At 36.7% G+C, this 16,121-nt stretch overlaps 1 protein-coding gene across 4 annotated transcripts in view; it reads right to left on the bottom strand.

The window, feature by feature from the left end:
• The window catches only part of Nln (neurolysin), a 101,883-nt gene that overhangs the window by 47,146 nt on the left and 38,616 nt on the right, over nt 1–16,121 (bottom strand). For all 4 annotated transcript variants that reach the window (XM_058583073.1, XM_046456142.2, XM_058583072.1 and 1 more), the window contains exons 2-3: nt 14,895–15,154; nt 10,722–10,870 (exon numbers count right to left, since the gene is read on the bottom strand). In XM_058583073.1, the coding sequence (XP_058439056.1) occupies nt 10,722–10,870; nt 14,895–15,154 (409 nt within the window). The remainder of the gene's footprint in view (nt 1–10,721; nt 10,871–14,894; nt 15,155–16,121) is intronic.

The raw sequence follows: 16,121 nt of genomic DNA, 5'->3' as shown, positions 1-16,121 counted from the left end.
GCGTAAATTATAAACTATGATGCCAAAGCAAATTTATTCATCATCTCTGTTGAGCTGTGAAGCACCTAGGTGATTATAAGGCAGGCTCTTTTAAAAACATAATTTCTTTTATGCTTCAGTGAGCTTCTGCTCATTTAAAACAGAAAAATTAAATAAATATAAAGCTAACCAGAATTTTGTTGCCTTGCCTCAGAATCAAGAATGCCCTTACCACTGGAAGGTGTGATAATAGAAGTATTTGCATAATCTCATTCTGAGCATTCTTTATGACTGAGTAGTCCTATTTTTTTTTTAAACACTTCTTATCACAAATCATCTGGATTTAATTTTCTGTCATTTGCTAACCTGGTTCTACTTGAAAGGCAGGAATAGAAATAATGGAACAAATGCAGAGTAGAACTCTTTTGCCAAAATACCAAACAAGGACAGCTGGATAAAACCCCAGTAATAGGCTTCCAATACCTCACAAATGCTTTCCCATCACTTGGCAAGAGAGATCAAGGGACCACAGCAAGCTGCATATGAACAAGTGTCTAGGGAAAATGAGTCAGCACTGCAGAGAGAGGGGGAAAGCTGCTGGTGAATTTAAATCTCTATGCAACAACACAACACTCACCCAAAGAACAAAGGGCCCTGGAGGAGAATGGAAAATTCCCCCAGCTATAGACAGGTAATAAAAAGATCATGTTTCTCCAAAATAGGTGGCAGAACACTCATAGCACATCTGGATGACTGGTCAGTTAGTGGTCCCTAGTAGGAAATGGACTCCAGACAGATTCAGCAGGTGTAATGGATTCAGTCTGGTTGACAGCCAAAGAGTGCCTTCTGTCACTGGAGCTTTACCGACTTCCCATTGGCTGGATACTCTTTCCATGAAAGACCTGGATTGTTCATCCTTGAGCATTCCTAATTTTCCAGCTAATTAGTCTTTAAAAAGACTGCATTTAGCTTTAGAGGCTGCATTTTAGATGCTGATGTTATTAGGGTCCTGCTGCAATAATTACATAATTTTTAAAACATTTTGTTGCAGCAGGTAAATACCGTTGTATTTTAACTGAGGGTACTATTTGAGAGAGCAAACTGTATTTCACTTTGTCCACTAATAAATAATTTATGTCATAGTACTAAAGCACTTACTGTTCATACATTACTCAAAGTTTCCTCTGAGTTTACCCTCAATGAAGGCAAAGAATAGTTAAGACTTCTTTTTTCCATAATAACCTCCTTTTGTGTCCCTTTAGAATTTGTGACCATGCTGGCATGATTGAAGTTGGAACCCTCCCTAGGTAGTACTGGCATCTACTGAAATCCTAGCAGCAGGTGTCCGCAATGGGAAGAAACCCAGAATGTCCAGGGAGATACTGGGTTATGGGCTGGCTCCCTCAGGGATGGCCAGCAGTTCAAATCACAGTGTTCATGCGGATGTGATTAACTTGGATTCATCTGGGCTGGCTTTAATAGCGTCAGGAAGTCTGTTCTCAAGTGTGAGGCATGGCAACAGGAGTCTCTAGACCGTATAATACTGTAAGTTGTACATCTGGGAGAATCCAGGCAGTAGCAATGTGTGTGGAATCCCCAGTGAGAAAGGCCTGGCAAGAGCTAGGCAGGTTGTTAAGAAGGACCCAGGTGAGTAGGTAGAGATGCAGAGCAGAGGGTCAGCCTGTGAGAAGCTGAGGCATGCAGCTGGACACCTACATAGACATTTGGGCTCCTGGGCCACATTTCACTCTGAGCTTGGAACAAAGGCTCATCACAAAGCCTCACTAGTTGACATAAGCAGACTTCCAACTACACAACTGTGCTTGATCATGAGGGGCCCTCATAGTGAGTAGGACTAAACTTGCCTATCTACAGGTAGCGAGGCAGCTATTTCAGGAAGCCTGGAAGTATGCTTAGGATACTCAAAATTCATTGTCTGGATTAAAAGTAAAACTACTTATACTCAAAACAGGTGATTCAGGTACAAACAGGTAGAAGGATATTCTGAGAAAAATCAGCCATGAATTAGGTCCAATTAAAATATGACTAATTAGGGGTTGTGGCTCAGTGGTAGAACCCTTGCCTAGCTGTGTGAGACACTGGGTTTGATTCTCAGCATGCATATAAATAAATAAATAAAGGTTCAGTAACGACTACAAAACATTTAAAAAATTCAACTGACTAAAATACTCAAATAAAAATTCAACTTACCACAGAAATCATGCTTAACAAAAATCTGACTCAATTATAACCAGACACAGCTTGCTAGTCATAGTGAGGTCTCAGGCAATCTCTGGAGGTTTCTGGAAGGAGTGAGGCAGTTCTAAAATGCACTTCTTAAGCACATTCCTGTTCCAGAGCCCATCATGATAACACTCTCCTTTATGATCTCCAGGCAAGATCAGAATCCCCCTCCAGGGATCTTTTAAGAGGGAACTGAAAACACTTCCAGACTGCTTTGCTGTCATACTTTCCTTCCTGAACAAGGCTTTCTCCCCTTGAACCTGAACTGGGCCATAGGCTCATGTAGGAGGTTTGTCCAGGGAAGGGTAAAGTTCTCTGCAATACTTTTTAAATTTAAACGATCTGACAGTAAACACCCTTATTTTAACTTCTGTGGTGACAAGATTTATTTTCCTTTTAACTTCCTCCCGTTATAAAGAGCTTTTATGTAAATGTGTTAATATGTTCTGCCTGTCCCCCACCTCATAGGTATGCTTACGTGCTCATTTTATAGGCAAGAAAATGAGGTTAAATGATCTTCCCAAGATCACACAGCTTTCGCATGGTAAAAACTGAAGAAAGTAAATTGTTTAAACTCTCAGTTTACTACTTTTCCCAGTGTATCACAGGAATTCATGACCATCCTTGAAGCTTTATCACTTGTTAAAACTCCATAAGAAAAAAATGAGAATTTCCTTCATTTTCCCCAAATCCTTCCTACCTTTGTCTCCCTGACATTGTTCCTCCCCCACTCTTTTTTTTTTTTTGCAAGATCTTCATATTTCCAGTTTCTAATATACACAGGTAAAGACATTATTTTGGTGGGATTTGTCATACTGTGCTTACTTTGTATGCAAAGTAGAAATTATAAAGTTGTTGAAGGAACTCTGAAGATTGAGACTGCACCTTCCTCTATCATTTAAAAATGAATTCACAAACTTTAAAATCACTAAGGAAATATAAAGATATTGGAATGGGCTATTGGAGCCTATTTCAAAAGATAAAATAGGGAAATAAATTGTTTACTTGTTTTATTTGCAGTTCAGTTTCCTTTTTCTTCTATCCACCCCCCAACCCAATCCATGATATTTACTGTTAGATTTTTATCCTACCACTACATTCCTGGACTAGAGGGATGCAGAAAAAGATCCTCCTCCTGACTACTGACTCAATATGTCATCCAGGATTCATGGCTTGCGTGACAGCTATAGTCTGAGGACACTGATGTAGGACACCACACTGCAAGAAGACACATTTTATTGGGGGCTAGTTGGATTTTATTCAGCATACATTTACTAAGCTCCTATTGATGTCAGACACTAGGGAAATAAAGCCAAATATTCTTTTTTTTTTTTTTTTTAATGTGTGTGTGTATGTGTGTTGGGGATTGAACTCAGGGCGCTTGATCACTGAGCCACATCCCCAGCCCTGTTTTGTATTTTATTTAGAGACAGGGTCTCACTGACTGTTTAGTGCCTTTCTTTTGCTGAGGCTGGCTTTGAACTCGCACTCCTCCTGCCTCAGTCTCCTGAGCTGCTGGAATTACAGGCATGGATCACCACGCCAAATATTCTTGAGGTGCTTTACGTCATATGAAGGGGTAAAAAAGATCTATTAGGAGATGATGTTAATATCATGTAGGGTAAGAAAAAAAAAGATATTAAGTATGTAGACAAAATTGAGGCACAAAATGGGGGAACTGGGCCAATGGAGAAACCCATGGTGGTTGATGCTTACATCTGGATCCCTAGGCTTTTAAAGGCCTGACAAAATTACAAGTTTTAGTATATTGATTATGAAGAATGACTACACGTACATATTTCAAAACCAAGAAAGTAGGTGGGGAGGAAAGAGGAAAGTGCTGGGGAGTGATATTGGCCAAATTATATTGTTATACTGTGTGCATGTATGAATATGTAACAACAAATCCCATCAGTAATGTTCAACTATAATGTACCAACAAAAAAACACGGAAGAAAAAAGAAAGAACAAGAAAAGCATGGTAGATAAAAGGAATTAAATTACAAATAAATTTTAGACAGTTTTTCATTTTTTTGGACATAGTTTTAAGGTACTGGCTCTTGTATTTTAATTTGGGACACTGGCCCTCCAGAGTTGGTGGAGTAGGAGAGATCACATTCATGCCCCAAGTTGGCCTGGGGGCATAGTTTAGTGGCAGCACATTCTGAGCACAGCTGCTCAGAATGCCAGAGGCCCTGGGTTTAATCCCCAGCACCATAAAAACAAAACAAAACAATAAAAAACAAAGAAATCAAGCATCTATACTTAATCCCATGACCTATACATCAGCACTAACATTAAAACTTCCCCCTTTAAATCTCTAGTTGGCCCACAACTCTGAAAAAATATAAACAATATTACAAAAGTCATTCTATTTTGCTTGCATAATTCAGCCTTTATTTTACCAAAGAATTCCTCTTATGCATTTATTATTTAGTAGTAATAAAATATGCCTGGATTGTTTTATCTGAAGACATGTACATTTTCTCACTAATATAGCTAGAAATTCCATGTATGAAACCTTCTTTGCTTTTTACTTTTTTAACTTAATGATTGAAAAATCTTTTTGAGATCTGGAAAAATACTAAGACCTATGGCCATAACTGCTGGTTTGACATTTGGCCATTTTCAAGCTAATAGGATAAAGAAATCCTTTTTTTCTTTTTCTTTTGGTGGAATTACATATTCATTTAGTATGTTAATTGTAATGAAACATTTGATATTCACAAATGAATAAACCTATGTATATGGAAGATATAAGAACAAATTAAATCCATACTTCCCTTAAGATACAGGATATTAACAATGTTGTTGCATTTACTAATACAACTGGGAATCTAAAAAAGATAAATGTCCTGAATTTTATGATAAACAATTTTCCTGTTTTACCACTTATCTATATATTGTTTAGTTTTGAGCTTTATAAAATGACATCATGCTGGTGGAGTAGAAGAAGGAGAATCAGGGAGGGAGGAAGGATGGGAAAGGGGAGGAAATATGGAATGAATTGAACAAAATCATGTTATATGCATATATAAATGTACCAAAGGAATTTCTTTATGTATATAATCAAAAAATAAATAAATGAGCAAAATAAAAATCAGAGAATAGAGGAAGAAAAATATGGGGAGAGAGGAAGGGATGGAAAGAAGGGGGAACAGGGAATGAAATCAAATTTCTTGCACGTATGATTTTGTACACACAATGTAACCCACTACTGTATATGACTATGATGCTCTTAAAAATATACACACACACACACATATATGTGTATATATGTATATACACATATATGCATGCTACATGCAGCACATTGCAATTTTTTCTTTCATTGTTACTTAGATTGAGACATATTTATTGTTCCATGGTTGCTAGTTTCTTAATTTCAATGCTATAAAATATTCCACTGCATAAATGTACCACATTTGGTGTTTTTTTTGATGGACCTTTATTTTATTTGTTTATTAATATGTGGTGCTAAGGATTGAACCCAAGGCCACACCTGCGAGGCAAGCGCTCTACCACTGAACTATGGCCCCAGCCCCATGTACCACATTTGATTGATCCATTTTGTTGCTGATGGAAATCTGGGATATTTCAGTGTTTTACTGTTATAATGTTGCTATGAACATTTGTCTAATTTCATCTATGAACACATATCGCCAGCTAGCCGGACTGGCGACCTGAGCTGGCTTCACAAGAGCTGACCACGTCAGTAACTAAGAAAACAGCAAAGAAAGCACACAACACACAGAAATACGTTTTGCTTGCAGGAATCAGGGATGGCTCTCAACCTTAAAGGTCCATTGGAAAAGAGAGAGAAAGCACACTTGAGACCCTATTTATTGAAGGGAAGACACTTGAGAAAGTTCCACCCAAATGAGGCAAGGGATTGGGTTTCAGCGGGGTGTAGCCCAGGAATGCCCACTCCCAGAGCTGTAATTCTTTGTGGAGCAAAGGTGAGGTCCGCCTGCTTTGAAGCCAGTTTCACACATCCATTACTCAAGGCTCAGCTCCTACGTGCTCAGCTCCTGTTTATGGCAACCCCCAAGAAACACACACAAAAGTACCTCTAGGTAAATATTGAGGCAGAGGTGGGGAGGTTACAATAGGTTGTAGAGAGTTTAAGATCAGCTTTATAATACTAAGGTTTTCTCCAAATTAGTTACTGCAATTTTTTAACTAATTACATTTGTACTAGCAGCGAATGAACATTCCCACTGATCAACATCCACAAAACACTTTGGCATTGTCAGACTTCTTAATTTTTGCCAATTTCATGAGTGAAAAATAGTAACTTATTGAGGTAATTTGCATTTCCCTGATTATTAATCAGGTTGAACATCTTTTCACACGTTTAATTGCCATTTGTGCTTCTCCTGAATTATCTCTTCATGTCATCTGTCCATCTTTCTACTGGGATGTCTCTGTTTCTAATTATAGTAGTTCTTTATATATTGTAGAATGATTTACTAGTGCAATGTTTCACAATATTTCTTTTTCCAGTATTTGTCTTTTCATATTATGATCAGAAGTTCTTTATTTTAAGGTAATCAAGCATATTAGTCTTGTATGTCACAGTACTTCTCATGTCTTATTTAAGAAATACATTCCTGCCCAAATATCATAAAAAAATCCTATATAAACTTCTAAAAGCTTTAAACTTTAGAATTCTAAGATCTTTTTGGGGGGGGAGGGGCGGTGAGTAACCAGGGATTGAACTCAGGGGCACTTGACCACTGAGCCCATCCCCAGCCCTATTTTGTATTTTAGTTAGAGGCAGGGTCCCACTGAGTTGCTTAGCACCTCGCTTTTGCTGAGGCTAGCTTTGAGCTGGCGGTCCTCTTGCCTCAGCCTCCCAAACTGCTGGGACTACAGTCATGCACTACCTTGCCTGGCTTAGAATTCTAAGATCTTAATGCATTAGGAATTCTTTTTCACTTTATCATAAGGAAGAGATCCAAGAGCTCATGTTCCAGCCCCAATTACTGAAGGCCTGTTTTCCAAACCTTCCACCATCTTGTTTCTTACTTTCATTCTATGAACATTTATTAAATCCATCCTTTGTATCAGGCTTTCTGCTGGAGGTTCAAAATAGAATCAAACAGAATTGGGTATAAAGGTGAAATCAGACAGCTCTATTGCTATACAGATGTAGGTAGTATTACTAGTCACGCACTGGTGGGGAGGGGAGGAAGACCACAGCACACTGCTTAGTCTTGTGTTCCACTATGATTTCTTATGTCCACTGAGTCAACAAGTTACTTATTTTGAAAGTTTTAAATCATGACTACAAATTAATTGATATTCCCCAGACTGTGATGTAGTATCCCTTAAATCTGGGCCCCTCACAGTGACTGGTCTTCTATGCTAGCTTTCCATTGCTAAGTCAAAATTTAATCAGCTTATGAGTAGGTAAAATTTATTCTGACCTGTAGTTTCAGAGGTTTCAGTCCATGGTTGCTTGTTCTATTGTTTTTCTGGGCCTGTGGCAAAGCAGTTTATCATGGTGTCTGGGAGGTAAAGACGGAGAACGCAAGGGACTACGATATTAATATTCCATTCAAGGGCATGCCCCCAATGACCTAACTTCATTCCATGAGGCCCCATTTTTTAAGGCTCTACTACTTCTCAATATTGCCACAGGCTGGGGACGAAGCTTTCAACATATGAGACTTTGGAGATCCAAACTGTAGCATCATCTAATATAACATGCAGTATACGGCAGAAGTGAAGCTATGTAATTCCAAAGACAGGTCAAAGCAGTTCCTATGTGGTTTCCTGGCACACTGATGTTGGGGCCCTGATTCTCCAGTACAGAAGTCCTTCTACCCTAATGCAGTCATGTGGAAGGAAGCCCAATTAACCCACATAAAGAGATTACTTGAGTATGTCCCCGTGTAATGGACTGAACTTTGTCCTTTCAAAATTAATTTGTTGAAGCCCTAACCCCCAGTGACTCTCTTTGGAGATGGGCTTTTGGGAAGTAATTTAGGTTAAATAAGGTCAAAGGGTGGGTTCTAATTTGAAAAGACTGGTGAAATTACAACAACAAGAGGAGCAGATACTCATCCCCACACCCCAAGCATGCACTGAGGAAAGGCTGTGAGCACACAATGGAAAGGGGCAGTCAGAGAGTTCTCATAAAAACCTGATTATCTGGCATTTCTTATCTCAAGACTTCTGGCCTTTAGAACTGTGAAAAAACTAATTTCTGTTGTTTAAGTCACTCAGTTTATGGTACTTTGTTACAACAGCCCCAGCTGATCAAGCTACCCAGAGACTACACAAAGAAAAAGATCCTTGATCAGCTCCTTCCTGTCCACTTCAAAACTAGCCATCAATATTGGAAACTACATATGTGACCCCAAATCAGAACTGCTCAAATGACTCCTTCCTGAATTTCTGATCCACGGAAACTCTCAGAGAAAATAAAATGACTGCTCCTATTTCTGGCTGCTAAGTTTTGGGGTAACATGTATCTGTGGATGACGGGAATGTTCAGTGGGCAAGATTTGTACAAAGAACTGTGAAATGTAATTTCACATTTCTGTTTATTAACCCTAAGTGAAGAATATAGCGCTAGAAAGAAAATATAGAGCTAGAAAGAAAATTAGATTATTTGGAAATGAAATAAAACTAGGAGAATATAAAGGCCATCACTCATAATTATCCAATTTGGATAAGATTATATTTGATTATTATCTGTTTTGGTGGTATCTTGGGAACTCAGTATTATTATAGTAGAACATGCCTGAAGTTGCTGACTTCATATTAATTTAAGATCTGATTTATCCAGCTTAATGAAGGCTTTGTATAGTATATCATGGTTATCTTATTTTTCTTACACTATTAGCACAGAAAAAGAAACAGATTATTTGGATTATATCTAAGTGTCCTTTAGGTACAAATGGGATGAGACTTACTGCTTATTAAAGTATCCAACCCTAGCAGAAACCTGATACTGATTATTCTACATTATAAAAAATATCGTCTAAATAATTGCCTGTTAAGGAAGGTGTTTTAAAGTAAATAAATTCAAGTAATAACTTTCACTGAAAAAGGAAACACAATAGTTAATATTTATTATTCTGATATAGCTTTCACAGAAACTTTAGAGGATTCTGAGAACATTCTGAGAATGTTCACCCAATAATCCACATGTAAGAGAGCAATTGCTCTGTTGGAAAGAGGAGAAATTATGGAACCAAATTTGAAACTGCTTTAAATCATTACAATAAAGTCCTGAAATGAACCAGCCTACCCCTTGATGAGCACACTGGTGTCTATCAGGTCACTAGGGTATGCTAGTCTACTCTATATGTAGCATTTATCCCCAAATTCAGTGGGATCAGTTCCAAATGTACACAAAATTTAAAAGTATGACAAGGAAATCTAAAGTAACAGGCTTCCATATCTAATATTCATATGACTCAGAGAAGGTGGAATAGTAACAAAAAAATTATTCCAAATGAGAATTTAGAAGTCATGATATGGTAGTTAAACTGATCTAAGCAATTTAGCGAGACCCTGCCTCTGCAATAAAAGACAACAAAATCATGGCATTTGCAGGGAAATGGATGGCATTGGAGAAGATAATGCTAAGTGAAGTTAGCCAATCCCCAAAAAACAAATGCCAAATGTTTTCTCTGATATAAGGTGACTGACTCATAGTGCGCTAGGGAGGGGGAGCATGGGAGGAATAGATGAACTCTAGATAGGGCAGAGGGGTAGGAGGGGGTTAGAGAGGGGGCAGGGGGTTAGCAAGGATAGTGAAATGTGATGGACATCATTATCCAAAGTACATGTATGAAGACACAAATTGGTATGAATATACTTTATATAAAGCCAGAGATAGGAAAAATTGTGTTCTACATGTGTAATAAGAATTGTAATGCATTCTGCTGTCATTTATTTAAAAAAATCAATAAAAAATAAAAATTAAAATTAAAAAATGGGCTGGGAATGTGGTTCACTGGTTAAGCACCTCTGGATTTATTCCCTGGCACCAAAAAAAAAAAAAAAAAAAAAAAAAAGGAAGGTTAATTGAAGGAAATTGGAAATTCTAGGGAGAAATTCTGAAATACAGTATTTTGAAAATTTAAAGGGGTTTTTACGTAGAACTATCAAGTTCATAATGATTGAAAAGCCTTAGACTTATAGCTGTGCACACTTCTACCCTTGGCCTCTAATTCTTAAGTCAATGGAATTAGCAATTCAATATAAACCTATATGATATAACAATACATATTACTATGTAATGACCATTATTATAATCACTGGAAACAAAATAAAGGAAAATTCAAACTCTATGTATGCTAGGTCAAAGGTTCTTACTTTCTTAATTTTTTGTTTTTGGTGGTGGGCGGGATTGAACTCAGGCCCTCACGTGTGCAAGGCTCTTATTTTACTACTGAGCTACATCTCCAGCCCCCAGGTTCTTAATTTTTTTGTTGTAGGTTTTCTTTCCCTTTAAAGGAATTTATAACACCATTTACCTGTAAATGAACAATTCTCTTAAATATATCTTCTCTCATACTCATCTCAATATCAAAACGAGAAAGTCTTTTGTCAGCTTCAGTACTTGCTGCCCGTACTTCTTTGTCAGAGGACACATGCTGAGGGAAGTCTAGCATGGTTCTTTCCACTGTTGATAGAGAAAAAACACAATGCATACACTGGACCTGCCAAATCAATATTAAAGCCAAATACCTCCTGCCTAGATGAATGATTATGCCGATGTAAGTCTTTCATTTTATAGTTTCTGCAAATATTTCTAAGGCTGTCAAGAAACAACTAATGCAGGACTTGGCTGTTCCACTTGGCATCAACATGAACAGGAAGATGCACTGTGCACTTATCAAAATATTTTTAGGGTATAATTTATTAACTGGAAATGTATCAAGATAAAGTCATGTTTCCTATGCTGAGGCATCTTACGTTCCCTCCTTGGGAAGAGGGAACAGGATACATAAAAAGAGAACAATAGAGGACAGAACCTACTGGTTGTCAAAGGAATGGATACTAAATCAGAGGCAGCAGCTCTTGAAGGCTGGGCACCAGGTAATATGCTACAGAGAAGGCTGAACCTTGGAGAAAGACCGGCTCAGGGTTGGAAAAGTAGAGACTGCAACCTGGGGTCTGGCAGAGACAAAGCATGTTCAAGAAACAAGCAGATCAATTTAGCAGGATGTGGTTTTCTCAAAATAGAACTTACCACTTTTTTTTTTTCTTTACTATAGTCTTCTTAGAGAATCTAATAAAAGTTATGAACCTTATGCCAAATGTATACAGCATATAAATATTAAAATACTCTTATAATTTTAGAGAATTCTCTGAAATCTAAACAGACAATAAGGCTGAAAACCATCAAGTTAGCAGCTAGATACTGGGAGATGTTCCTATTAAACAATGATAGTTTGGTGGGGCAGTTAGCATCATGTTGAAATTGGTTGTTGGGTTTATCATATATTTACATTTTGACTTTAACTGGGAAAAACTCTGATTATCAATAAAATAATCAATACTATAGAACAAAACTGAGTAGGTTATAGTGATGTTTGTGGCTATGCTGTGACAATGAACACATTTTGATTATCTTCACTAATTTGCAGATGCTATGAAGAGGTAAAATTTACACATGTGATATAGATAGTAGAGCTATCCTTTACACACAAAGAAATAGTACAAACAAGCTACCTCACTCGTATCTGTCTTCTTAGAACACTGTTAAAATAAAGCTGTTAAAAATACCTGCCAGAAATATCGAATAAATCCACAGTATATATTTTTAAAAATCAAACTGTGAAATTTTATTTTATTCATCTTTTTTTTTTTTTTTTGGTACTGGGGATTGAACCCAGGGGCACTCAACCACTGAGCCACTACCCCTGCCCTATTTTGTATTTTATTTAGAGATGGAGTCTCACTGAGTTTCTTAGGACCTTGCTAAGTGGCTAAGGCCAGCTTTGAACTCACAATCCTCCTCTCTCATCCTCTCAAGCAGCTGGGATAACAGGCATGTACCACCATACTACTAAGAAATAGTACAAACAAGCTGCTTCAATCATATCCCGTCCTCTTATAACACTGTTACAAATAAAGCTGTTAAAAAATAACTGCCAGAAATATCAGAATAAATCCATAGTGTATATTTAAAAAAAATCAAACTATACAACTATGCAATCATATTTTAGCGTTTGGTTTAATATGCAATTTTATGTCTGTTGGCTAAGGAAAAAATGGAACAGAAGACTTAACTTTTAAAACAGACAGTATTTGTTTAAGTGATACAGTTCACTAAACAGTTGCCACTTTGGTTTGCTTTTAAAAATTAGCTCAAAAAGATATTAAGAAGGAATCAAAATTGTCCAAGAACTTAATTGAATAACATAAAATGTAGGTACCTAAAACCAGAAACATATTCTTAAACAAACAATAAAGCTGAAAACCATTTCCTTCCTTCCTTTGTCACAAAGACCTGGAACAAGACTTATGTTCTCCTTGCCAGACTATAAACAATGCAGATGCCCAGTCCCTGGCACTAGACTAATGAGATTTTAATGGCTACTGTGAGGTTAATGAACTCTCAGAAAATACATGGACAAGAAAAGGTTGTTTTTTAAAAAAAGTCTACCCTCAAACTGAAAAATTCTGATAATTAATCCACAAGACTTTTTGTTTTCCCTGTTGGTTTTATACCAGTCAAATGCATTACTAGGCAGGCACACCATCCTGGCTACAAATGATTGAAGACTGTAGTAGGCACCTGGACCAATGACAAGGACAAACCACATAAAGGTAGAAGACACACATGAAATTACCTGCTGGAAAAGCTCTGCTGAATAGGGACCAACTCCATCCCTTTGACTTTGACTAAGAAGACCAAGCAGATCCTTTCATTCAGAAGTTTAAACTCAAGACTTATAAGATGTAGTGGCCATTACTGAGAGTAGAATAGTTGGTAGTGGTGGTAGATATGGAAACAAATGCAAGAGAAGAGAAAATAGCCAAGATCTTATTACAGTGGGACACAGGGTAGAGAACTCTAGGTGATGAAGAGTTAGTAGGGGCAAAGAAATGATGAGGTCACTAGGACTGTGCTGGATTCTGAATCTTTATGATATCCACATCTGCAGCTTTTTTATATTCTCTTATGACTCCTCAATAGACAGTCAAGTTGTTTCACATTATCCTACAAAATATGTCCAATTCTTAAAAGTAACCAAAGTGCACCTTCATTCCTTATAGCCCAAAGGCTTTCATACATTATTAAAATAATATATGTTCAGTGCAGAGAAAAAATAAAGAAATGCATAAAGAAGAATGCTAAAATCAACAGTAAATCTCTCACCCAAAACATTAATCACTGTGATAGTTGATTTGACTTTATTTTTTGGCATCAGGGATTGATTTTATGTGTTATTTGATGATGTGACTTTTGATGAGACAAACATTTAATTGGTGAAGTTGAAAGTAGACTGCCCTCCAGAATGTGGGGAATCTTGTCCATTCTGTTGCGGGCCTGAACAGAACAAAAAGGTTGACTTCTCTAGCAAGGGAGAACTCTTCAGCAGACTGCCTCAGATTTCATCTGCACAACTGGCTCTCCTGGGTCTTGGGCTTGCTGGTTCATTCTCCAAGTTTCAGACTTGCCACCCTCCCAAGTCATGTTGAGTCAATTCCTTATAATAATCTCTGTTTCTATACACACATACACACACACACACACACACACACACACACACACACCCTACAAACGCACACAGGAACACACATCCTTTTGGTTCTGTTTCTCTGGACAGTGCTCACTAATAAAACTATCATTAAATTTTGCTTATTTCTCTTTTAATTTTCCTTCTGTGTGCTTTTCTCCTGTCTTTAAACACTGCTTCTAACTGTAATTGTAATTTCTACAGAAAGTTATAGAGGATGGATGGGTCATAATTTATATAGCCATCAAATTGTGACTATAAACCCACAATTCTATTGGTTGACACTTTGGGTTTTTTTGAGCTTTTGCTATAAAAGTGCCTATTTATACATTAATTTATACAAAAATTTTGTCTGTATTTGATTATTTTCTTAGAAAACAATTCCTAGTTGTGGCACTGCTGGGCTAGAGTATAAAATTCTTTTTCTTTCTTTCTTTTCCTTTGTTTTGGTACTGAGAATTGAACCTAGGGGAACTTTACCACTAAGCTACATTCCCAGTCCTTTATATTTTTTATTTTGAGACAGAGTCTTGCTAAATTGCTAAGGCTGGCCTTAAGCTTACAATCCTCCTTTCCTCAGCCACTCAAGTTGCTCAGATTATAAGCATGTTCTACCATGGCTGGCTTAAGGTATGGAACTTAAAAGTTTTGATATTTATTGTCAAAATGGTGTCCAGAAAACAGTGTAATAAGAGTGCACAGTTTATAGCATTTTTGCCAACATAATAAAATGTATAAATCTTAGGCAATTTAATTTTTGTTTGTTTTTTTAATTTTAAAATTTTATTTATTTTGCGTTTTGTATATTTTCTTAGGCAATTTAATTCTAAGCAACCAACCATTCTATACAACCAATCTCTCATAAAACTAGAAATCTGACTGCCAAAACTGAAAGCATAAAATGGTTTTAGATGTACACAAAAAGGAAATACAGATATGTTTGTTCATCCTACCCACCTATGTACTTCACTTCTACGTCCGCCAGCACCTGTAAACAGTTCTCATAAGTTACTTCTTCCACGTTGAGCATTCCAACAGCATCATACACCTGTTTGGTCTGTACAATGAGTTCCTCAGTTCTTGTTTTAATTTGCTCTGGTGAAAGATCCCATCTTAAGACATTTCTGCCAGCTGCAGTATAGGAAGACACTGTCTGAAGGGAAGATGTCACTTCTCTTCCTAATGTCATTCTGAGTAAAATCCTGGAACCACCAACTCTAAAAAGAACAGAGATAAGTTATTTCAAATGTGTACTATAAAATTAAAGTTAAATCAGAGATATTTTTTAGAAAACAGATCACATTCTCTGAGATGAACACATATGCATGAAACTAAATGCTCTGGTGTTTTTATTTTTTGCATAATTATAGTTTTAATGGAATTCACACTGTCAAAACACTGAATTGCTTATGCAATGAAATTATAGAAAAATAAAATTAGGTATCAGGGACATGATAACTGTCCTCTATAAATTAAGCTAAGTCTTAACTTTGCTAATTTCTACCTACTATATGTATAGACTCAAAAAAATTCTGCAGGTTTAGCAAGTAATCATTTGAGAAATTCTGTTTTTTATACTGAATACCAAATTTTTCTCAAAATTTTACATAAATAATTATTTGAATTTACATTATTTTATGTAATTAATTATTAATTTACATTAATAATGATTTGAATTTATTTGTGGAAAATAATCTCTGGTATAGCTATTAATTATAAAAGAAAAATCTATTATTAAGAATAATGATACTTTAAAACACTATAATATTAACATTAAACAACAATAATAATATTGGTGCTGTGAGTTTATCTTTCTCACCACCCCCTTTCTCTCCATTACCCCTGCAATCCCCGCTTACTTCAGAGCTTATAAATACACAACTAAAAATATAAGTGTGTATTTAGGTACTGTTTGAAATGCTTTTCAGGTAGGTCCTACTCAGTCACTCAGTCCTTCAACAGCCTCATGAGTTTTATACTGTAATTATTCTTGTTTTACTGAAGAGAAAATAGTCGTCAACCTAAGACCACACAGCTAGTGAGTGGTAGGGTGGGAGCTAGGATTAAAACCGAGCAGTACAGATCTGGAACCCACACTCTTACCATACTAAACTTCATTCCTCCTATTTTGTAAGACGGAACAACAACTTTATGGGGGTAAGAAGAGCATTATTCCCTTTCTAA

This window comes from Marmota monax, unplaced genomic scaffold, assembly GCF_021218885.2.
Source record: "Marmota monax isolate L192 unplaced genomic scaffold, Marmota_monax_Labrador192_F-V1.1 WCK01_AAM20220418_F8-fsc00130, whole genome shotgun sequence".
NCBI lineage: Eukaryota > Metazoa > Chordata > Mammalia > Rodentia > Sciuridae > Marmota > Marmota monax.
Note: the sequence above shows the minus strand (reverse complement) of the source record. Positions and strands in the feature narration are given on the sequence as shown.